Here is a 23,678-nt window from a genome sequence, read left to right as displayed (position 1 = left end):
TGTGTGTGTGTGTGTGTGTGTGTGTGTGTGTGTGTGTGTGTGTGTGTGTGTGTGTGTGATAAAAAATGCATTAAAAATAATTTTCACTTCACTCTTCGTCTTAGTTTTTTGGACACCACTGTGTGATATTGTGGTTATGCTACTTATTCTAATTTTTCATTCTGCCATTTTCTGCCTTTCATGTGTGGTCAATCACAGGAAATCACAATTTCTAATGCATACAGCAAAAAATTTTGAATGCATTGCACAGGCACGTGAAAATGTAAAGCCGTATATCTCTTGCCTTTAGTTAAACACCACTGGCAGACACACTGACATATCTACTGAAAGACAGATATGGATTTCGAAATGAATTTTCTTTGCACCCAGTAATGTGACTTAAACACACTGTCAAATGTATTAATAGCACCATCAAACTGAGCTCTTAAAATGCATTAACGTATTTATTTGTGTAAGTCCATATTGTGGGTCAAAACGTCATGCGTTTAGTAGAGCAAAACAGAACAGATTGTTAATGAGACGGCAGAGATGAAAATCTTCATGGCCCTTTGAAAATACTTACAAAGAATATGCCTCCCTCCACCTTCCTGGTCCGTCTCACAGGTCCCTTCATAAAATATTATAACATTTCATATCAACCTCCACGTCACAGGCATACAGATTTGTCTATTATGTAATGCATATTACAATACATATATGTTCATATGGATGAGATTGCCATAGTTGGAAATAAACAGGAAAACACAGGTGGGGCAGAAAGCAAATAACAGACAAGCCTTGTTGAGAAACGAACCAGCAAACAATCCTATCATGGTGACCAACAACAATATTGGAAAAACTGCTTCTGATTAAAAAAATAACACTGTATTTCACGAAGACGCATTGGTAAGTGATATTGTAGTGCTTTGGAGGAGCTGTTCCTATAGAGGGGTTTAGCTCTGCTGTGGAGATGTGTTATATAAACCGTGTGCTTGAAAAAGCTCCTTAAATGCTTGCTCAGTAGTATGCAGTTATTCATGGTTCAAACTCTTGATATAGAGACACTGTCACAGATACAGTTACAGACACCACAGGGGCTTCAAGATTGAGTGTTAGTAGCAGCTCCTGGTAAATAAACTAAGTAAACTCTGTGTTTTCTTTCCCTTTGACCAAGCCGAAACTGAAACCCAAGCCATACACTGAACATTCCTTAAAAATATGAAGTGAGCATAGAAGATACCAGCCCTCTTCAAAAATGTGGTTTTGTTGTGGTAAGTCTCATAATATTGGAGCAATTGTCCATTTTTATTTGGAAACTGGTCCTTGAGATTTCACAATAAATACCAGTTGATAGTAAACCTTTTACAAATCATTTCAGAGATCATTTCTGGCTATGATATTGACGAACTATATGCAGATGCTTTGCAGATGTGCTTTGGATCAATTCCATATTGAAAGGTTAACTATTTTCCCAATGGGTGTTTATTAGCTAACAAGTCATGGAGCTTTAATGCGAAGATCACAAGTGAACAATTTTTTTTTAATTTGTCAAGAGGCATTTTTAATCAGAGTTGTTTAAACAATTTTAAAAAATCAATATCAGGTTGGGCTAAATTGTTTTATTATTATTATTGTTGTTGTTGTTAGGGCAAGTTGTCCTGTGCTTTTTATTGTACACCGTTAAATGTTCTTTTTTATGTTTTATAATAAGTCTTTTGAAAGAAGAATAAAGTCAAAAATTTATCAAAAAATAAAGTAAAACAGTAATATTGTGAAATATTTCTACATTTTAAAACAACAGTTTTCTGTTATAATTTTCAGTCTTCAGTGTCACTTGATCCATCAGAAATCATTCTAATATTACTGATTTGCTGCTCGGGACATATTTATTTTTATTATTTATTTAATGTTTATTCAAGATTCTTTCATTGAATACAATGTTCAAAAGAACAAAATTTATTTGATTGAATTAGATTTTTGTCATAATGTAAAAGTCTTTACTGTCACTTTTGATCAAATCAATGCATCCTTGCTGAATAAAAGTATGAATTTATTTCAGAAAGGAAACATCTTACTGACTCCACACTTTTGAATATAATGTCTGTTGTGATTTTACAACATTTATTACTTAAAAAATACATGTAAATATTTAAATGTATATGTTTGTATATTATCATTTATATGTAGCTGTCTAATGGCAGGTTCCCATTTTGACCAATTACACTATAGTATACATGCAGTAAATCAACTGTAATGCCTTTTTTGTAATCAAGACTTTAGTGTATGTAAGACTGTAATGTAAGATTTTAATGAGTCTGTACAAAAAAAAATCACTCACTCAAATAATATATTTTAATATAATTTCCATCACTTGGCTAATGTGGGTTCATTCATACAGGTCAAAGTGGCAGACTTTGGGGTGGTGACTTTCTATACCCGCAATGCTGGGAACAGGAACCATGAATCACTTCTGGGTCAGTCTGGGGCAAGCAGTGCAAGTGTTTGAAACGGGAAAATACAAGAGGATAACAAAGAGGAGAACGGCATTGCAGGTTATTAATAGATCTGGAAAAGGCCAGTGACGCTTAGAGTAAGTATAGAGCTAAAGGCTACGGCAGAGGGGAATTATCCACATGGTGTTGACCAGCTGCCTGTTGCACACACTGAGCTGCTTTTATGTCTGTTAAAGTGACTGTGCCATTTAATAACAAGTTTAAAGTTCTCTAAGTTACTAAACAAATGCACTAGGCCAGACAAAATCTCCTATTATAAAGCTCTGCTCTTGGCAGCAGTGTCACTATTTTATTCGCCATGCACAACATATGACATATGGCATTTCGATATCTTTACGGTGGTGTTGGCAGAGTCTAAATAAGCAGTGGACGACTTAAAATGAGCTGCACCTGCTGTACCTCCGATGGCATTATCTCCTTACATTAGTACTGTTACCTAATAGTGCTATCACCCCCCTCCTTTCCCATGAAACCTGTTCTGTTTCTGTTTTACAAACACTGACACCACAACCAGGCATCACAACATAAAAGGCTATGCTCCTCTTGTAATTATATTTCATGTAATTATGCTGTTCTGACAAGCTACAGATCAGTATGAAGGGAAAGTGACTGGAAATGCAGCTGGAAAAAAGGCACTGAAACACGTGCGCTACTGTATGTAAACATTCCACGCACTAAATAGCCCACAAAAGTGTGACCTCACCAGAAAAAGGACAGAAGCGATAGAAAAATTCACATCACAATGAATGTTAGAGTTGTCTATGCAAATATGATGCAAAAACTGAATGTGAATTCACAAATGGGACACTTACTGATTTGGGCTTCTTTGTAGAGCCTTCATTTTCATGGATATCCTTGCTGTCGTCCCAGGATGCTTGGCTATCACCATTTGAGGCTGAAGGGCAGGTGTTGGGCATGGGGTCTTGCCCCTTCATGACCTGAACAGGGTCAAGACTCATTCTCCCCAACTCTTCTCATTAACGGCACACTTATCCAGGGCTGTATCACGCTGTGCTGTTCTCTCTGTTCACATGCACAGCCTCTCTTCCACACACAGTGTATGTCTCCAGCTTTAGGACAGTATCCGATGCTATACTCCTGATTCAGTGTATAATGATAGTGTTGGCTTTGGTTCTATGCGGCTATATCCTCTCTGCTCTGACGTTCTGCCTGCAATCTGCTGCTGTGACGCGGTATGTGCTGATATCTACCCCTTCTCTCTCTTCCTCCCTCCCCACTCATCCCTCACTCATGCACATGCCATCCTCCTCGCTTTCCCTCTATTTGCTCTAATCTATCTGCATGTGCTCTCTCTCCCTCTCTCAAAATATAATATTCTGATTGGATCAGCATCTTCCAGCCAATGAATAATGGGCTTTCCCTGACAGACAGCTAATCCATCCCCACAGACACATACACAGACAGACAGACAGACAGACAGACAGACACACCAACAGACACACAGACAGACAGACAGGTAGATAGATAGATAGATAGATAGATAGATAGATAGATATCTTCTCGCTGTCCCCTTAATGCCATTGTAATTGGGCAAAACAACCCATAACCCAATAATCAGTTGCTAGGCAGCACTTCGACCCCATGTACAACCTTGCCAGGGATTGGCTGTTTAGTTGGCGCCCTGACAACAGCTCTGGGGCCCAGAGTGACAAACTGTCCACACTGTCCAGTGGTTGGCTGCCCTCTTCTGGGTGAAGGAGGAATTATATTCTCATTCAAGGATTCCACAATATTAGAATGACATCTAGATATTCAGCACTGCAGAGTGTGAGTGTGATATTGCTTACAATAAACACTATTCGGTAATATAAGTTTTGGACAGTTCGTTTTGTGTATTTGCACTTCCTATTCATCTTCAGAGTCACTCTGGGCTTTCCATTTCCCAATTTGGTGCACAAACCAACTCTACGTAAACTCTGCTCCTGGCTCTCTATGTACCGCTGGTTTATGAACAAGTGGAGTGATAAAAAGTGAAATGGCCCATTGTTGTATTCTGAAACACTGCTCAGCCAATCATAAACTGTCAGAAACTAACTAATTGTACAAACTGAACACCATTAGGCTATAGGTTTGAATCTGCATACATCGGCCTCATTTCACCCCATATAACAAGTGCAGAGGAGACTCGTGTTTGATCTCTCTGAGGAACGTTTAAACAACATTAAATAGCTGTCCATAAATATGAAACTAAATGAAATCCACTGAAACTGTCAAACTGGCCTTTGAATCGATTCATGGTGTTAATGTATAATTTATTTTCTGCTGCAACGCTGTAAATGAGAGTCTCCATTATTGCAACCTCGCTGAGCCTCAAGCGATATATTTACTATTAAATAGATAGAATTTAGTATGTAATCAAATTTTGTATTTTATAAACATTGGATAGTTACAGTATTTTTTAGTCTTAACAATGACGCTCATGGGACTTTTATTTTGAAGTGCAGTTTGTCACGAAAATCCCACACGTTAGCTCGCTTCACATCGTTTATAGCGGCGGCACGGAAAGACAGATAGTGCTTCCTGAAAGTCCAAACAAAACATGCGTTATTGCTTTATTTCTTAAGTTTTAAGCAAACAAAGTGTTTGAAATTAATTGGAAATTATCTGTTCATTTGAATAACAAGAATGGAGCATTCGGTGCCCAAAAAGTAAGTGAAAAGATTAGCTTGGCTTACCAGCTATCAGGCAAGCTAATATTTACAGGCCTCATCTTACTAACCAAACTGAAAGTGCAGATCAGTTAACGAACTAGAATAGATTATTGGGTTAATATCTTAATGTTCCTGATTAACTAAAGCTACAAGACCAGTTGCTGTTATGTTTATTGGTGTATATATAAGTTTAGGTTAGATTTTAACTTCTGCTGTCTGGACCCATGACGCTTTACGCATTAAATAAACTACGATTGTGTTTATGCATGACAGTAAGCTGAAGAAACTCAGTGAAGACAGTCTTACCAAGCAGCCAGAGGAAGTGTTTGATGTCCTTGAAAAGCTTGGAGAAGGGTGTGTATTAACATTATACTTCTTAAGTGATGTTGTATGCATAAGTTTTGTTTAAAAATGTCATATAATGACTTTTGTTTTTTTGGTTCAGATCATATGGCAGTGTTTTTAAAGCCATTCACAAGGAATCAGGCCAGGTTGTGGCCATTAAACAGGTTCCTGTCGAATCAGACCTCCAGGAGATCATCAAAGAGATCTCCATAATGCAGCAATGTGATAGGTAAAACAGCCTAATAATGAATAAAAAGTAACGTTTTACTAAACTCTCATTATTGGGTCTATATGAAACATTTCCCAACACTGCAGTTACTGTTTTCTTGTATTTTAACAGTCCTTATGTGGTGAAGTACTATGGCAGCTATTTCAAGAACACAGATCTGTGGATTGTGATGGAGTACTGTGGCGCTGGATCGGTGTCTGATATCATCAGACTGCGCAACAAAACAGTAAATACAATACAACTGTTGTAAATACACTACAGAACTTCATTGCATGGTTAGTAACACCAAAAAATTATAATTTTTTCTCTCTTGACAAGCTCACCGAAGATGAGATCGCCACAGTCCTCAAATCCACCTTGAAAGGTCTGGAGTATCTCCATTTCATGAGGAAAATCCACAGAGACATCAAAGCAGGGAATATTCTCCTCAACACAGAGGGCCATGCTAAACTAGCTGATTTCGGAGTGGCTGGACAACTTACCGTGAGTATTGAAACTATCTTGGCTTAATGTAGAACTTGCATAAACTGCTAGTTTTAAAGGTTTGAATATTACTCAACCTTTTTATTAAAATATTCTATATTTTAGAATAGAAATAGAAATAGAAATAGAAAATAGTCATTAAAAATATAAAACATCATGCACTTTTTGCTTGTTTGTCTTTTTTTTTGTTCTTTTTCATTGTTATTTGTTGAATACAAAAAATAAATAGTGTAATTCCATAGTGTGGACGTGTGGGAATTATGTTGTTTTAAACGAATACATTTTGTATTTTTAGCTTTTTCAACAACAAAAAAAGCCTCACTTTTTTCTTTATCATTGAGCCCAAATCATTCATTAAAAAAAATTACAATTTAGTTTTGTAAAAACAAAACATAATTTATATTAATATTCTAAGTATTTAAGTATCCAAATGAAATTTTTTTTCTCTCATCCATGATCATCTAAGATCAGTTTCGGTCAAGTGTATCCAAACTGGTCGTGTATATCATGTTTCATGAACTAATCATGTTTATTTATAATGTCCACAAAAGGACACAATGGCGAAGAGGAACACGGTTATAGGAACACCCTTCTGGATGGCCCCTGAAGTAATCCAGGAGATCGGCTACAACTGCGTGGCAGATATCTGGTCTCTCGGCATCACATCCATAGAAATGGCCGAAGGAAAGCCTCCTTATGCAGACATTCATCCAATGAGAGTGAGTGGAACATGCTGAGAAGTCCTTGATGTGGAATTTAAACAAGAAACTGGTTGCTGATGGTGTCTTGTTTTGTCTTTTTGTGTCATCAGGCTATTTTTATGATCCCCACAAACCCTCCACCCACTTTCCGCAAGCCAGAGCTATGGAGTGACGAATTCACAGATTTTGTGAAGAAATGTCTGGTGAAGAACCCAGAGCAGAGAGCAACGGCCACTCAACTGCTCCAGGTATAGGAAGAGCCAAAAATATTGCTAACTACTAGTTCCTGTGTATGATTCATACAGCTATTTATTTATTCCCTGCTTTATTTTGGGGATTTGTTTTTTGTTTTTCCATCCAAGTCGTGATCATAAACATCTGGTATGCTTTTCATTGTCTATCCGGCAGCATCCATTTATAACCAATGCTAAGCCGGTGACCATCCTGCGGGACCTGATCACAGAGGCCATGGACATGAAGGTCAAGAGACAACAGGAGCAGCAGAGAGAGCTGGAGGAGGATGACGAGAACTCGGTGAGATAATTCACCGACGTTGTATATTAGTTCTTCAGTTTACGTCAGCGTTTGTGTTTTAGCTGATGTCGTATGTGACTGCATTGTGCAGGATGAGGAAGTGGAAGTGGATTCCCACACCATGGTGAAGTCTGGTTCAGAGAGCGCTGGAACCATGCGAGCCACAGGCACCATGAGCGACGGTGCTCAGACCATGATCGAGCACAGCAGCACCATGCTGGAGTCTGACCTGGGCACCATGGTCATTAACAGCGATGATGATGATGATGAGGAGGAGGAGGTAGATCTCGGCTCGATGAGGAGTGAGTATTTATGTCTTTTTCTTTACGTTAACACTTTTGTGCTGCTTTGAGAGATGTTTAATCTGATGTTTTTTTCCTTTAAACAGGAAATCCTACATCTCAGCAAATTCAGCGTCCGTCCTTCATGGACTACTTCGACAAACAAGACTCAAATAAAGCACAAGAGGGTTACAATCACAACCAGCAGGACCCGTGTTTAATTTCCAAGACCGCTTTCCCTGATAATTGGAAAGTGCCACAAGATGGAGATTTCGATTTTGTAAGTGCTCTGATGATGCTCTTATGATCAGTTGTTTATGCATAAAGCTGAATCAAATGAGTCACTGTGTGTTTCTGTCTGTGAAGCTGAAAAACCTCGATTTTGAGGAGCTTCAGATGCGCCTTTCTGCTCTGGACCCCATGATGGAGCGAGAGATTGAAGATCTGCGGCAGCGCTACACAGCCAAGAGGCAACCCATCCTTGACGCCATGGATGCGAAGAAACGCCGGCAGCAGAACTTCTAACCGACTTCACAGATGCTGAAGCTTCAAAGCTGGCTGACCAGATCTTATGTCCCCTTCTGTGTTCAGTCTTTGTACTGATGCATCTTATTCTAGACTCCTGCTGTTTGTACATTCGAAGAAGGTCCCAGTGGATGTATAAAACCTAAAATCACGATTTGTTAGTTTGTTCTTTAGAATTCAAAGGTCACAATATTAGGAGTTCACTTTAAACGGAACAAATTATTCACAATCTTAATCAGTCTCACTCTCTATTGTTATGAAGTTTAGGCTTTTCTACCTTAACTTTAAAATTCAAGCCATCTCTACATCCGTGGTTAATACTTTCTTAATACTGTAAATGAATCCAAGGCGAAAATTACTGTGAAAATGTGAAGTTTTGTGGCTGAATTTTTAAGAAATGCTGGTTGGACTGCTGCAAAGTCATTTTTAGTGTGAATGGATTACTAAACCAAAGACAATCAAAAGTAGAGAATGCCTTAGAGCGCTTGATAACCCTCTTTTTGAAGTTTGCATCACCAAGCTATAGGTTAGTATTCTGCTAATGTGGGACCATTTTAGAGTAGAGATGCCACTGTCATCGTTTCTGGTATTAATTTAGAAAGAAACGGGACCGTTCCTGCAGCTATGCATCCCATCAAAATTCCTTGTCAGCACAAAGTGAGGTTTGAAACATCTGTCCACAGCTTTGTAAATATGCATGGCTTATTTATGCTGAATGTCACTTTCTCGGTTTCTGAATGTTTCTGTGTGACGTCTTCCCTATGGTCTCTTCGCTGCCACTGGCTTTTTGATAACTTGTGGCAAGTATTTGTGAGGAAGTGAGAACTACTTTTCCTGTGCCCCATTTTAAAGTCCTCGTTTTATCTCAGGCGTTGCTTGGCTTTGAACTGTCTCTCTTCTGGTCTTTTTCAAAGATCGAGTCATTCCAATACAGTGATTTTGTGTTTCTCATTATGGTAATGGTACCATCATTACTAGGCCTACTGAGTCTCCATAACTACCAAAAGCAATACAGCAACTCAAGGACATAGTAATGTAACAATGCCAGTAATGTGAATGACCTAAACCAGTTGCTGAATCTTTTCAGAGAAGGATGAGTTGTTTTAAATAGACTTTAAAATGACTCTCAAAATGTTTATGCCCTGATTGTGGACTGATGATGTCTATAAATCTGAGTTGGTTTGAAGTATAGTCTGCTAATGATTTTTTTTTTTTTACAAAAGCTTATTCATAAAATAGTTAGGGATGTTACCAATGCCTTACATTTCCTGCAGTTGTGAGTTATATCAGTTTATTTCATACTCTGACATTTACATAGGCACATTTTTACTCAACACTCTAATTTATTGTGCGTTATTCATAATGTATGTTATTTTTTGCACTCTGCATAGAGTTTTTGAATAAAGGTCTGTTACTTGTCTCCTTAAACTCCATGTGGACTTATTTCACAACAATACACAGACAAACCAAACAAAGGGAAAATTTAAATGGTGATTTCCAGTCCTAGAAAATTAGTAAAATGTTGTTCAAATTTTTTTCAGCTCCAAAAAAAAAATTCTTAAATAGAAATTGTTCTTTTTGAGAGCAAAAAAAAACAACCTCTTTTATTTTCCAAGATTAAACTTTTCAGTCTGAAGTTACAAAAACATAATACTTATGGTTTGAATATGATTTTAACATTCCCCCAAACAATTTAAACTATAAACACTTTTTTTTTAACTACAGTAATTAAGCTAATATTTATACAATTATATTTAGGCCTAAAACCATAAAAAACTGAAGATGACGTCTTGCTTGACTGGTTACATGAATTACCGTAATCACTCTATTACACAGAGCTCTGCTTTATTCTGTCATGTGACAACTACTATATTTATGCATAAAGACCTGTATCAGCTTGTTTAACCATACATGTTCTGTCTACGATTTATTTCCTTGAACTTTCTTCTAAATAGAGTTACATACTGTGCGACATGTTATTGAAGGATCGTAAATACATGTGTAATGTCTCTATATGTGGGTCGTTATGGTAGGAATCGCTGACGCCTACTGGAAGTGAATCCCAACAAACCTGCTTTACTCTCATTCATTAACTCGAGTAGAAGTTTACTGGCAGCTGTGCTTCGCGGCGGGTGTCGTTGGGATCTCAGTGTTCAGAGATGTCTGCGGTTATTAGGAAGATCATTCACACTGCAGCTGCTCCAGCCGCCATCGGGCCCTACAGGTGAGAGTCTGTCTGCTGTTCAGTCAAACCAGCATGTTTACGTTCCTCAGCAAACGCACATGTGACATGCTCTAGCATATGGATATAAAACACCACCAGCTATGCATTTAACAGCCAGCATTGAGCAACAAAAGACCTGACGTAGGCTGCAATGCAATATTTGTTCGGGGCGTGTCTTTACAAAGCGCACTCAGCAACTTTGTGCTGGAGATTTGGTGCGATTTACTTTTCATAAACTGGATGAGATGGATTTTATTCAGAGAAAAATTCCATATACACCTAAAGCCCCTATTAGACAAGGCATATACAGGTAAGAGTCTTCTCATTCACTTTAATGTTACAGAACAATAGCATTTAGATTCAAAACGGTTTTAAATTGTAAAATAGGGATTTTATGCATGCATTGATAATATTTCTGTAACGCTCCATAACACCACCGTTTTATCATTTTAACTGGGAGCTTCAACCCCCTTTATACAAATATAAAAAGGTTTCTCCAAAGGAAAAAAAAAAAGACATTTACCATTTACTGATGTAAGAGCTTTTTATTTTAATTAATGTATTTATTTATTTTGCATAAAATGCACTTGAAAGTGGTTACAATAGGGGTGTTGATGTTTTAACCAATATACAGTAAGAGGAGGTGTCAAGTTCATTGACTTGACAAGAGGTCAATGCGGTATCTTCTGCTTTAACAGTATGGTTATGTTAAAAATGGCTTTGGAAAAGTATTTCTGGCACTGGATTAGTGTTTTTTTTTTGCATATATTCTACATTATATACATTTCACTTTATGCTCAGCTGATTACTGTACATCATTAAACCAGCATGAATCAATATTGATTAGATTTAATGTATGAGCTGACCTATGATCTTGCAGTTGTGTAAACGTTGTGCTAAAACAACTGGCAGTCATTTTTGCATTGTGTAACTTGCTGAAGTTGTCTTGTATTAGACACATATTAACTTGGACTATGATCTCAAGCTGAACTTACAATTGATCTTTGTGGTCTGCGATGCTACTGTGTGATATTTTAGATTATATAATATTCACTATCCAATTTCTGATTAATAATATCCAAATTTACTATGCCCAACCTTAAATAATGCAAGAAAACTTGATTGGCTGTTGGGCTAGTTATAACTGCAGTGCACTGGTTGTGCCGGCAGAAGGCAGAGGAAGACAACATTTCCCACAATGCATTGCAATGTATATTAGTAAAACATCCTTATTCCTTCCAAAATCAGAGTTCACTATTAATTCACATTTTAAATTATATTGCTACTACATTCAGCCAGGCTGTTTTGGTGGACCGTACAATGTACATCTCAGGACAGATCGGCATGGACGTTGGTGGACAGTTGGTGGCAGGAGGAGTGCAGGCTCAGGCCAAGCAGGTGACAAAACGCATATAGTGGCCCTTAAATAATTGTTGACATTTTGATGAATATCATACACATACACAATCATGTATTAGAATTATATTTTAAGTAATTAATATATTAAGTATATATGGTCAGTTTGGATTTCACATTGACTTTAATACACAAACTAACAAGTTTTATTACACAAAGCAGTTATTTTCACTTAAAAATCCAATATTTGATAAATGTAGTTATGCATGTTTGTGTTTTTCCTTACAACTTCATAGGCACTCATTAATATGGGGGAGATTCTGAAAGCTGCTGGATGTGGATATGAAAATGGTAAATCATCAAGCATCACCTGCTTAAAGTAATAGCTCACCCAAAAATTTTAATTTGCTGAAAATGTACTCACCCTCACGCCATCTAGGATGTATGCTGTATTCCATATGGGAACCCAAAGCAACGGTTTGAAGTTAGAAATGTTGTAATGATGGATTTGTTTCTTACAAACATGTAGCTTTTCACCTCACAAGACATTAATTGATGGACTGTAAATTACTTGTGGATTATTGTGATGTTTTTATCAGCTGTTTGGACTCGCATTCTGACGGCACCCATTCACTGCAGAGGATCCATTGCTGAGCAAATGATGTAATGCTACATTTATCCAATTTTTTTTTCTGATGAAGTAACAAACTTACCTACATCTCAGATGGCCTGAAAGTAAATTTTCAGCAAATTTTCATTTTTGAGTGGTCTTTTTTTTTTTTGAGTGAAAATTTTCTTATAAATTTTCAGGCATTTTATAAACTGTACTTTTATTTTATCTTTTTTTAATTTATTTTTTTGCAGTTGTCAAAACCACAGTGTTGTTGGCAGACATTAATGACTTCAATAATGTCAATGATGTTTACAAGCAGTGTGAGTATGAATAAAAGAATCATGGTGGAATAACTCCTCACAGAGTGTCATACACACATACAACCACAGATTTGCCTTCAGTTTCAGTAGTCTTGCTAATGTAGAAAACCTCATACTTGGGAATGACATTGGTGTCCTTTGTTGTGGAGTTAAAAACAATCATGACATTTGTGTTCCCTGTATATACCTTCCTCTAAAATAACTTTACTTCCCATCCTGCACTTTAGTGCTAATGCTTTATGCAAGTTATTGATTATTCAAATGTTCCACAATGATGCCTCTGTGCATCCCTGGGTATTTCCTCTTGAACACAAAGCTGATGGGTAATCCTATCTTGTCTGCATGTAAAGGGATACAGTGCAGTTCTGTGAAACGAAAGCCTCCTCTTTACGAGGACAACCCATCATCACTGCCTCCTACCACACAAAACTTTCCGTGATGTGACATGCAAACCTGCAGCGTCAACAAATACTCTGAACTGAATTCACGTCGTTCTCTCTTTAAAAGTTATGATGCAATTAATGGTACATAAACACAGGCATAAGAGGCTGATTTTCATTATCACAAGAACTATACCAGATGAAGATTATATCTTATATAGCTCAACTTTACTGCCAGTTTTGTTTATCTTTGTCATCAGTAAAGAACACAGATTGTTTTTTTATTTCTCGGTTTCTTTCTTCAGTTTTCAAGAGCAATTTCCCAGCTAGAGCTGCCTATCAAGTAGCTGCCCTGCCCAGAGTGAGTATTAAACACAGACTAGTTAGTGGTGTTTGCCAAGTTAACTATACACTACGGTTCAAAAGTTTGGGGTCAGTAAATCAGCCTATTAGATGATTTCTGAAGGATCATGTGACATTTTAAAATATTAAAATAGAAACATTATTTTAAATTGTAAAAAATGTCTCACATTATTACTGTTTTTAATCAAATAAATGCAGCCTTGGTGAATATAAGAGACTTCTTTCAAAACATTTAAAAGTCTTACGGACCAAAACCTTTGAACAGTTGTGCAAGTAAACTTGGCACACAATCCATCTCACACTGCTTGAGCTATGGAGATGAAGAATACCTCAAATGATATGACTTCTTGTGGAGAGTTGTGCTGTTACTTTACTGTAAGTGATCAACTTGAGTAAAAAAGCGAGGAAAATCCCATAAATCTGCATTGTGTTTATACCTCATTTAAACACTTTCTGTTTTACAGGGGGGACTTGTTGAGATCGAAGCGATCGCTGTGTTGGGGCCCATCACGGATGCCTCCTGACTATATGAACCCAGCATGAATCATAAATTGTAAATACAGTTATACGGAGACAAACCACATCCCAGATTACAAAATCAATCAGACATTTAACCTCCCATTAAACTGATAACAGGGAAGTCACCAAGTCTTCCATGTTGCTAATATAAACATGCTATTGAGAGTTTCCAATTTACGGTTGATCATCATTATATATTCTGTAATAGCAACAATTCAAAACCCAGTTCAATTCAGCTTTATTTTTAAACTTGTCATTATCACATTAAATCAAACCACAACACAAAAACAACATTACTTGCATTTGTTGAGTTCAATCGGTCATGTTTGTTGCAGGAAAACATTAGCATACAATAAATAAAACCAAAAGGCCTGTTTTTCAAATATGTCCATTGTCATTTAAAATGTATGTAACATTTTATTTCAGTTGGTTAAAATATTACAATTATATAAATAGCATTCCACAATTTTCATATTCTCTTTGGCTTTTTGCATTTTTTATAGAGGGGTAAAGCCACTAAAATAGGCACCGGTATTAAATATTGAAGGAAATATCTAGCTAAAGCCAGCAATAATAATTCAATAAACTATAACTGGAGTGGGATGTTTGTAATCTTTGTATATAAAGACAGGTACAGAGTCTCTGAAGACCAGTTGGTCTATATCTTGGCAACGAACAAGCAATATCTATTTAATAAATAAGCTAATGTTTCACTGTATTTTTAAACTATGCGTATGAAATCTTGATTTGATTGAAAATAGGTGGTTGAGTCTGGATTCTGTAGTAACTGTGCCAAATGATGCACACTTAACTATCTTCACCAGAGGCTGAAAGAGATGAAGTGGTATGGGCAATCAGACAAGACATTTATCCTCAGGAGAAGATTTTTAGGTCTGTCTTGCATCGTATTACGCTACTTACCAGGTGCTTCCTCTGGTGGGGAAGATTCGGCCTGGGCCTCAGTTGTGTTTTCTGTGGAAATAGAGATGCATGTAATTATTTCCATTAATTTAGGCTTAATTCATATTTTTTTTATTCATAATGGTTGATACAATCCAAAAAAAAATTGGTAATAAATTTGTTACCAAAAAAAAAAAAAATTTATTAAAATGAACTGAAATTCTCATATATATATATATATATGAATGAATATATATGATAAATGTATCGGTCTACAGAGAACGTTAGCTGATTGTATCTTTTTAGGACAAGTCCTGTGTGTTTCTCACGTTAGACTTTCTAAAACAAATAAAAAATATAAAATGAATATTTAAAATCAGTTGCTGTGTCCAGCGGAGTATTAGTTCGTTGCATTCTGTTCTGTGGTTAGTCATTATGTTATTTGACAATGTCAAAGATTTTTTCCACATTGCACCCAAGACATTTGCATCCGTGGATAAATTGTCATTTACATTTAAAATTCAGGCAGTGAGGCATGCTATGGCCCTCGCCACATTTAAGATCTGGCCAAAGGAACTACTGTTAAAGATGAAAATAATGCACTAGTCCTAATTCCATTTTTACTGTGTATTCATAAACCAGAAATCAAGCTCTCTCTCAAGGTTCAGTTCTCCTAACCTTTTTCAGACCATCAGATTTCAGAACATCTGCTAGAAACCCTTAGTAAAACGTTCGGTAACGGCTGGAAAGGGGAAACTAAGCAGGGCAGTGTTGTACTCCTGGGTCACCGAACAGTTAGTAGGACACTTGTCAGGTTACTTAAGAGTTAAACAATCACACTATTACCTGCTTAAACTAGTGCCATCACCTTTCACTTAAGTATGAATGTGTAAAATGGTGCTTTAACTTCTTGTAACAATACAATAGGTATTCCAGGAAGCCTTCATTGCAAAAGAGAATGTGCACAGTGTTTTGCATCTAGAGAGACGTCCCTTGAAAGTACCAAAGCCATTTGCATGCACAAGCCCAGAACACAAGGTATTATGTACTTTAATCTTGAAGAACTACTCTGAGCCAGTTTTTCTATGAGACTTTGCTCACTGTCCCTTTAAGTTATGGAAACTGGCAGAGAAACCTTTAGTGCTGTTGTCTGTAATTGTGAAACGTACCACTTGGTGCTGGTTCGTCTGTATTCTCAGCTGTCGTAGAGGGGCTGGATTCGGCTTCAGCAGGCTGGTCAGATGTAACGGCCTCAGCAGCAGCTGCTTCTGGTTCACTGTGAGCTACAGCAGCCTCAGAGCTCTGTATTTCCTCCGAGGCTTCAGGAGGTGCACTGGATGTCTGTGGAGATTCCTCAGCCTGGGTTTGGTCTGGAATCGTCTCACTGTCTGCTGCAGGACCACCGTTTTCATTACTTGTTCCTTAGAGATTAAGACAAATGTTTTCACAAGGGTTATCATCGTGAACTGAAACTAAAAGCATTAAAAGAATTCATTACTTGAAATAAAATCAACTTTAACTAAAATAAAATGTAATAAATAAAACTAAAAATGAGAAATGTTGCGAAAATAAGCTGAAGTTGAAGCACTTTACTAAAACTAAAAACAAACTTAAACTACTCAGAAAAAAAAAAATAATATAATAATTTAAAAAAAAAGTGACAACCACAATTTTCAAATATCTAAATTCAAAATAAATTTGTATGTCAATGATAAAAAAAAATACCTTTTTAAAATATTGTACATATAGCCTTTTTTTACATATAATTATTTATTTTGATTATAAAACATTCAAAAGGAGTACAACTAGGGCTGCACGGAGAAAGAACTTGTGATATATTGTGTCATTTCCACACCAGCATTATATTTATTTATTTATTCAGACAGGTTTCCACAGCACAAACCATCTCAATTTCAATACTGATAAAATATTCCTATTTGAGTTCAGTATACTCAGCTCGGTTCAACACATTTTACTATATTTAAATCTTTTCCACAGAATTCACATTTCATCAATACAGAAATATGAAAAATATGTTGTGTCCTTTCTCTTTTCCCATCTTCTGTGTGTCAAGTGTCAGTAAGGTAGAAGACAACTCTTTCTGAGACCTACTTTTAATTTAACAGAAACCCTTAAACTAAAGCTTGGTCTAGTCTATTATAGAAACTACACTACTAGTAATTATATGAAACTGAAAGCAATACACTGACATTCTGGTTAAATAATAAAACTAAACGTAACAACAGGTGCTGAAAGAAAATGGATGTATTAAAACAGGCAAACTAGCAGAGCTTTATGGCATCGGACATCTGTGATCTAAAGCACACAACATTTACATTAAACCTTCTTCTCAGTTCCATAAGCACACACTGTTTAAATGTCACCACACTTGAGGGATCACCCAAAATGTATTTCCTCAAATTCCAAGAACTCACCCACTGTGATAGCTCAGGAAACAGACATGTAACATCAACAAAGCAAAATACAAATTTCCTTCATTTGTTTGACAAATTTAATTCAATACAACCAAACTCAAAATTCTATTTAAATGTATTTGTTCTTTGCGTTTTTTTAAAACAAATTTTATGAATGTTCACGAGATTGCAATCAATATCAACATTTTAGGTTAAAACATGTTAATGTATAAAGGAAGGTGTGTTTTGTGTGTATATTTTAGGTGTTCTGACCAGTCACCATTTTAAATATTTTACCATTTCTAATCACATTTTTTGCTGCTGCAGTGTGACAAATCCATTTTTAAAAGTACAAATATTTTGTTCCTGTAGCTCAACTGAGTCATGGGTTTGTAGTAATTGCATTTTGCCACTATGGATTAAAACATCTGCCAAACACATAAATGTAAATGTAACATGGGATCATAAAAACTGCATGCATGCTGATTATAAAAACCGTATAATATAGTGTTTCTCTGAAAGAATGTTAATAATTTAAAAGCAGTTATCAAATTGCAAATTGAAATTGTCATCTAAACCAGTGGTTCCCAACCCTGGTCCTGGAGGCACCCCAACACTGCACATTTTGCATGTCTCCTTTCTCTGACACACCACTTTCAGGTCTTGGAGTCTCTACTAATGAGCTGATGACCTGAATCATGTATGTTTGATTAAGGAGACACGCAAAACGTGCAGTGTTGGGGTGCCTCTAGGACCAGGGTTGGGAACCACTGATCTAAACCATAAAACATCCTTTTTCTTGTAACTTTCAGTTGAAGTCTTATGGTTTAAGCTCTGGGCAAGCCGTTTAACCTTACAGGTTTCTCCATGGGGACTTTTAGTGTAATGAATACTGTACGTTTCTCTATGAGACGTGGAGTCAAGTAGATCTAAACTGTATGGTGGACTGATGACAGCATTCTGGATAAGGATCTGGGTGCCTTACACAATAGTTGAGGGTTCAGTTTCAAGTTAGGGTGACCCAGGATCCAAAAAAGTAACTAAGAAGATCACAATCTTCCTCTATCACTTAAGGATCTGCCATGCATTTTAGCATTGGTGTCTACATTATGACATCTATATCACACTATGTATGCAGTGCCCACTTACCTAAAAAAAAAAAAACACCTTGCAAATCAACAATATTTGACAAAATATAGCTCAATTGTGATTTTTTGGGTTGTGTATTCTTACCTGATGTGCTTCCATCTTGTTTGGTGTTGGGTCGTGTTGTGTCTTGAGCTGTGGTCTGAGTGCTAGAAGTGCATCCCATCGTGTCTTCCTCTGACAGGACTGAAGTCAAGCACTTTAGTGAGTGTTGTTGTGCCCAGCGGCGCACATCGACTTCAAGTGCAGGAGGAATGTGCTAATTAAACGCGCAGTTGATACAGACAGCACTCATTCCCTGGTCAGGGAACACATTGGGTGTATCTGAGTGTGTATGAGCGGTGCTCATATGCAAACCTGCTCTTATTCCCGATAACTTTACAAGTCACAGTTGAATTTGCAATGCTAAAACATCAGCGAAGAGCTGCCCTCTCTGGTTTAAATGCTAAGAAATTACAGGTAACACTTTGTGTTCAACTTAAGTTCTAACAACCAAAAATATCGATATAAATCCGATAACATTGTTTAATGAGTACATTTACGCTAACTTTAAAATAACATCCCGTCGGCTACTCTACGTGTTGGTTGAATAATGATTTTGGCGACATCTGCAGGTGACTTCTGGAGTAGCGCTGGCCAACCCGAACTAGACTGTCATAAAAATAACTGTAGGCTGTACATCTACATCGCAATAAATATTCCTACCGTCCATAACTATATCATGAACTATAGTACATCATGTCCGTGCGCAGACAACGCTATACGTGCTTATGAACATCACTGCTAATATTCAGTTGTACAAGTCATTTTTTCCCCTTTTATAAAATCAAAAGTATTTTCCAAAAGAAAAGGTTTCATTTTAAAACCTTTTCTTTCGGAAAATACTTTGATTTTATAAAAGGGGGTTAAAATGACTTACTGTACTGCTTTTGAAAGACAACTAAGCATGTGGCCTAACACTTGAAGTGTGGGTCTCCGGAGAAGAAAAATACATTTTTACAAATTGGTATAGACATCTTCCTCTTAATGATGTGCAAAACAAACATTTTATACGCCTTTTTAATACATTTCATAGAATTTTGTCCCTCTGTTCTCAATTATGATAATATGGAACATAACACATAGAATATTAAGCATTTGGAAGTACATGCAAGAGTAACTTCAGCTAGGCCCTACTGTTGGCCTTCCTACACCTTTTTAAGCAGAAGGCCATAAGGTCGGATTGAGCTCTTCACTATTTCTTTTTCTTTCGCAGCAGATGTGCCTACTGGTATGGGGACCAACCAAATGTTCTTGTCCTTGATTTCCCTCTTCTGGGGGTTGATTCTATTCTGCATGACGACTTTGTAAGTTTTCCCATTGTTTTGCGACGTGAAGTTCTTGCTATTCGCAAACATATCCGCCACGTTGATGTCTGGAGATGAATAAACCCCTCTTCCGTACGCCTGACGGCCTCCCGCCTTGAAGTGAGTCTGTACGATGCCCTCAGCCCCCTTTAAATCGGTTCCGTGGTAGGAGACGGGCCACTCACCGGACACTGAACGGCTCCTCCATCCGCCTGTTCCCAGCCAAGCGTTCCCATCCGGATATTTGTCCCGGACCTTCAGAGCAAAGCGCATCCAGCCGTAGGGCCGCTTGTACGGCTCGTCCCCGCGTGTGCACTCATCAGACTTTGACTCGGACATGTTCGTGAAGTCAAAGTCAAACACTGGATCAAAAAAGTCATCGGAGATCACAAATAATTCCTTTCGGAGAGAAGAGCTCACAATGTCGCTTTTCTGGGTCTCTTGTGAATTCTTCTGATCAACTGACAATCGCTTTAGTAAAGACGTTAGACAAGTCACATTTTGCACTTCTTTGTCAAGAAGGGCAAGAGTTGTCAGACTGGTAATTTGCAGTTGAGTGACTTTATCGAAATCCTTACAATCTGACTGCAATTTCACCGTGACTCCCAGAATAGCAGAGAGCGCCTCAGTCAAGATATATTTGTTCACCTCCATCGCGTTAATCGTACTTATTAAGGGAGCAAGAGTTCTGATTGTAACACAATGGTTTTCAGTCTTTGGCATTTGGACACAAAGGCCACGCAGCGTTGCACATTTGTATGTCCTGCTTATTTAGCACACCTGATTCACATCAGCAGCTCATTAGCAGAGAACTGAACTTGGCTCAAAATTGACCAAAGCCTTAATTGAAATAGCTAACTTTTTTATTTTCAATAAAATCAATGTAATAAGTTTTTGTTTAAAAATATTTTTTCTTTATTATTTTGAGATAATTTTATGGTACTCATTAATTTCTGCAATAATTAAATTTGTAAATATTTTTTTATTAATTTTTCAATCAAAGCAGTATTTCAAGTTAAAAAAATTATATTGCAAGAAAATACAAATACAATAAGGCAATATAAGATCATAAGAAGATCCTAAAGAACAGAGCACAAATCAAAATGAAAATAAACTAAGAAAAAGAAGAACTGCACAATAGGGTCTTCTAATAGTTTAAATTTCTTCGTATATCATGTTGAAATATTTTCCTTTCTCTTTGGAGTGTTACAAGCTCTTGGTGCATAAAGAAGATCTGTAAAGTTGCAAAGACTAAAGTCTCAAATCCAAAGAGATATTCTTTATAAAAGTTAAGAGTCAACCATGCCTACCTAAAACGGCTCGTTCTAACACGCCCCCACGTTTACGTCACTATGTGGGAAGATTTGCATAACGCCGCCCAAATGTTAACGCAAAGAAAGAAGGCGTAACTTTTATTTTTATTAAATTATTAAATTAATTTTTTCGCTGTAGTATTGTTGCCGCCGCCGCCATGTCGTGAATGCGCTGTGTGTTTCATTGTGAAAGCGAACTGCTTTGTTTGGCCTTCCAAAAGAGGACGATATCTGCTTCGTCATGCCTGGAGCTGATCTGTGCTGGTCGCTGAGGAAATACATCAACTTCACGCTGTAGATCGCCGGATCGGCTTTCACCGTGGACTAAGCGGAGTCCAGCCCGGGGTCATCACATGTGGTTGCCGCAAGCCCTCCGGACGCTCCTTCGTCGAATCCGCCGGCCGTGCCGTTCTGTAGCCCCCGGCCTCTGCTCACTCTAGGCCGCCGTGTGTGACGCGAAACGTGTTGTGAAAGCGAAACTACTTTGTTTGGTCTTCCAAAAGAGGACTCCCTATATCTGACACACCCACTTCAGGTCTTGCAGTCTCCACTAATGAGCTGATGAGTTGAATCAGGTGTGATAGATGAGGGAGACATACAAAATGTGCAGTGCTTGGGGTACTCCAGGACAGGTTTGAGAACCACTGGTCTACGTGAGTCATAATCACAGTCTATGGTCATAATAACAATTCTGAGTGCATACGTGCATCAGTTTTGTCCCTAATTTTACTATTAAAAATAAAGGTTTGTAAAATGTTTTTGAGCCAACAAAAACTCTCTTCTTATTTATAAACAATTTTAATTATGGGTTTTGAATTTGTGATCTGATTCTATTATTCTACAGTCAGGGTTTGAAATAAACACCCACCAACTCTCAAAATGCAAGTGTAAATTAACCATTACAGGTACATATCAACTCACTAGCCAGTTTGGCGGGTTATGATTTGAATTGTCCCATCACTTTGCACGCAAGCACTAGAGCTCCTACACTGAAATTTGCCTCCAGTGATTAGATTTACTGATGGCTGCCGCCTATGGCAAGCCATTTAGCTTATAATGTTCCCTTGCGTAACTCAACATAATTGCATTTTTACTAGCAACAATTAAATTTGTGAGCAACTCAATTCTTACTACAAAGCTCTCTAATTTTAATTGTTACTAGTAAGAATTGATTTAGAAAGCTCTCTAATTGGCATTGTTACGAGTAAAAAACGCAATTACAGTGAGTAACGCTGAGAACATTTTAACCTAATGCAGCACTTCTCATCCGGAGTGCAACCAGTAAATCTTCTGCTGGAGGATTGGCGAGGAGACAAAAGGCCACTTTTCAATCCGTTCTCCCTCCATATATAGGGATCAGATAAATTCTACATCTCTAATATTCTGCGTATTATACAGACGCTGAAAGTGCTCTTTTTTTTTGAGCCACACCTAAGTAGCCAAAATACATTTTAAATCCTGCAGTACTCCAGTCAATCTCAACAGAAGGGTTGTAAAACTTTATTTCATACATAACATTGTTTTTTGAGAGAAAATATATACAGTGGGTACGGAAAGTATTCAGACCCCGAGACCTAAAAATGGCTGTCCACCAACGTTTACCATCCAACCTGACAGAACTGGAGAGGATCTGCAAGGAGGAATGGCAGAGGATCCCCAAATCCAGGTGTGAAAAACTTGTTGCATCTTTCCCAAAAAGACTCATGGCTGTATTAGATCAAAAGGGTGCTTCTACTAAATACTGAGCAAAGGGTCTGAATACTTAGGACCATGTGATATTTCAGTTTTTCTTTTTTAATAAATCTGCAAAAATGTCAACAATTCTGTGTTTTTCTGTCAATATGGGGTGCTGTGTGTACATTAATGAGGAAAAAAAATTAACTTAAATGATTTTAGCAAATGGCTGCAATATAACAAAGAGTGAAAAATTTAAATGGGGTCTGAATACTTTCCGTACCCACTGTATTTCTCTAATTATCAGATAACTTATTTTTGTTTTAGAATACACAATTCATTAAGAAAGGTAAAAAAAAAGTAAAAGGTTTATTTACTGCAGTATTTGACATTTGAACAAGAGGAAGTAGAGCTGAACCTATCACTTCATGGAAGATAAATCAATCAGTCTTTCCCTTCGTGAATTGTATAATACAACAGCATAATGTTTTATGGAATTTAGTCCTTCTGTGAACCACTGAAGCTGAGTAATTTTCATTTTCTCTAGAACTTAAAGGACATAAGAAGTGTATTAAAATGATGAAATCAGTGAATGAATGTGTCAAATTGATATAATTGTCCTGTTTCAGTGGAAACAGCCTAATGTCTTATTTTATAAAACTTTGGTAATTTTCTCTTTTAAATTAATTTTTTTTTTATAACCATTTCTTACTATGTGTCAGTAAGTTGTTGTTATTTAGCATGTGTGTTTGGCAGTGTTATTTTTTAGGATTAATGATAAACTACTGTCGTTTGATTTGTATTATTTGTATTTGTTATTTATTTTAATTTTAGTTACATTATGTCTG

At 37.0% G+C, this 23,678-nt stretch overlaps 4 protein-coding genes across 7 annotated transcripts in view; 2 read left to right on the top strand and 2 right to left on the bottom strand.

Moving 5' to 3' along the window:
• Positions 1–3,771, bottom strand: part of LOC107702103 (cytosolic 5'-nucleotidase 1A-like) — a 16,014-nt gene extending 12,243 nt beyond the window's left edge. The window contains exons 1-2 of one of the 2 annotated variants that reach the window (XM_016504322.1): positions 3,305–3,771; positions 563–607 (exon numbers count right to left, since the gene is read on the bottom strand). In XM_016504322.1, coding sequence (XP_016359808.1) covers positions 563–607; positions 3,305–3,451 — 192 coding nt within the window. In that variant the 5' untranslated portion in view covers positions 3,452–3,771. The remainder of the gene's footprint in view (positions 1–562; positions 608–3,304) is intronic. The other variant, XM_016504323.1, reaches the window with a different exon arrangement.
• A 1,207-nt stretch (positions 3,772–4,978) lies between these two features.
• LOC107702102 (serine/threonine-protein kinase 3-like) lies at positions 4,979–9,682 on the top strand. The gene is made up of 11 exons (XM_016504321.1): positions 4,979–5,161; positions 5,438–5,518; positions 5,610–5,738; positions 5,850–5,964; positions 6,057–6,221; positions 6,773–6,940; positions 7,033–7,170; positions 7,331–7,456; positions 7,548–7,758; positions 7,845–8,017; positions 8,104–9,682. The coding sequence occupies exons 1-11, from the start codon at positions 5,139–5,141 to the stop codon at positions 8,260–8,262; spliced, it is 1,488 nt and encodes a 495-aa protein (XP_016359807.1). The 5' UTR covers positions 4,979–5,138; the 3' UTR covers positions 8,263–9,682.
• Positions 9,683–10,335: 653 nt separating this feature from the next.
• rida (reactive intermediate imine deaminase A) lies at positions 10,336–14,416 on the top strand. 2 transcript variants are annotated; one of them, XM_016504317.1, is made up of 6 exons: positions 10,336–10,486; positions 11,782–11,884; positions 12,139–12,193; positions 12,707–12,775; positions 13,461–13,516; positions 13,983–14,416. In XM_016504317.1, exons 1-6 carry the CDS (start codon positions 10,422–10,424, stop codon positions 14,040–14,042), a joined length of 408 nt encoding a protein of 135 aa, XP_016359803.1. In that variant the 5' UTR covers positions 10,336–10,421; the 3' UTR covers positions 14,043–14,416. The 2 variants fall into 2 exon arrangements, with proteins under 2 accessions (XP_016359803.1, XP_016359804.1); XM_016504318.1 differs by lacking the exon at positions 10,336–10,486 and adding an exon at positions 10,656–10,796.
• Positions 14,180–20,595, bottom strand: LOC107702096 (uncharacterized). 2 transcript variants are annotated; one of them, XM_016504313.1, is made up of 5 exons: positions 20,029–20,595; positions 18,585–18,683; positions 16,107–16,358; positions 14,959–15,009; positions 14,180–14,864 (listed from the first exon to the last, which is right to left on the bottom strand). In XM_016504313.1, exons 1-5 carry the CDS (start codon positions 20,564–20,566, stop codon positions 14,845–14,847), a joined length of 960 nt encoding a protein of 319 aa, XP_016359799.1. In that variant the 5' UTR covers positions 20,567–20,595; the 3' UTR covers positions 14,180–14,844. The 2 variants fall into 2 exon arrangements, with proteins under 2 accessions (XP_016359799.1, XP_016359800.1); XM_016504314.1 differs by lacking the exon at positions 18,585–18,683 and having other exon boundaries at positions 20,029–20,594.
• Between the last annotated feature and the right edge of the window lie 3,083 nt (positions 20,596–23,678).

The sequence above is a fragment of the Sinocyclocheilus anshuiensis genome, unplaced genomic scaffold, assembly GCF_001515605.1.
Source record: "Sinocyclocheilus anshuiensis isolate Anshui unplaced genomic scaffold, SAMN03320099.WGS_v1.1 scaffold54, whole genome shotgun sequence".
In the NCBI taxonomy this organism is placed as follows: Eukaryota; Metazoa; Chordata; class Actinopteri; order Cypriniformes; family Cyprinidae; genus Sinocyclocheilus; species Sinocyclocheilus anshuiensis.
Note: the sequence above shows the minus strand (reverse complement) of the source record. Positions and strands in the feature narration are given on the sequence as shown.

Bases quoted from the DNA above. Each gene is read 5' to 3' on its own strand.
- rida (XM_016504317.1), top strand. From the start codon at position 10,422: ATGTCTGCGGTTATTAGGAAGATCATTCACACTGCAGCTGCTCCAGCC. The intron at 12,194-12,706 runs GTAAATCATCAA...ATTTTTTTGCAG, and splicing joins TGGATGTGGATATGAAAATG to TTGTCAAAACCACAGTGTTG. The intron at 12,776-13,460 runs GTGAGTATGAAT...TTCTTTCTTCAG, and splicing joins CAATGATGTTTACAAGCAGT to TTTTCAAGAGCAATTTCCCA.
- LOC107702096 (XM_016504313.1), bottom strand. From the start codon at position 20,566: ATGCCAAAGACTGAAAACCATTGTGTTACAATCAGAACTCTTGCTCCC. The intron at 18,684-20,028 runs GTGAGTGGCCCG...GCTTGACTTCAG, and splicing joins GAGGAGCCGTTCAGTGTCCG to TCCTGTCAGAGGAAGACACG. The intron at 16,359-18,584 runs GTAAGAATACAC...TTAATCTCTAAG, and splicing joins ACAAGATGGAAGCACATCAG to GAACAAGTAATGAAAACGGT.
- LOC107702102 (XM_016504321.1), top strand. From the start codon at position 5,139: ATGGAGCATTCGGTGCCCAAAAA. The intron at 5,162-5,437 runs GTAAGTGAAAAG...TATGCATGACAG, and splicing joins GAGCATTCGGTGCCCAAAAA to TAAGCTGAAGAAACTCAGTG. The intron at 8,018-8,103 runs GTAAGTGCTCTG...CTGTCTGTGAAG, and splicing joins AAGATGGAGATTTCGATTTT to CTGAAAAACCTCGATTTTGA.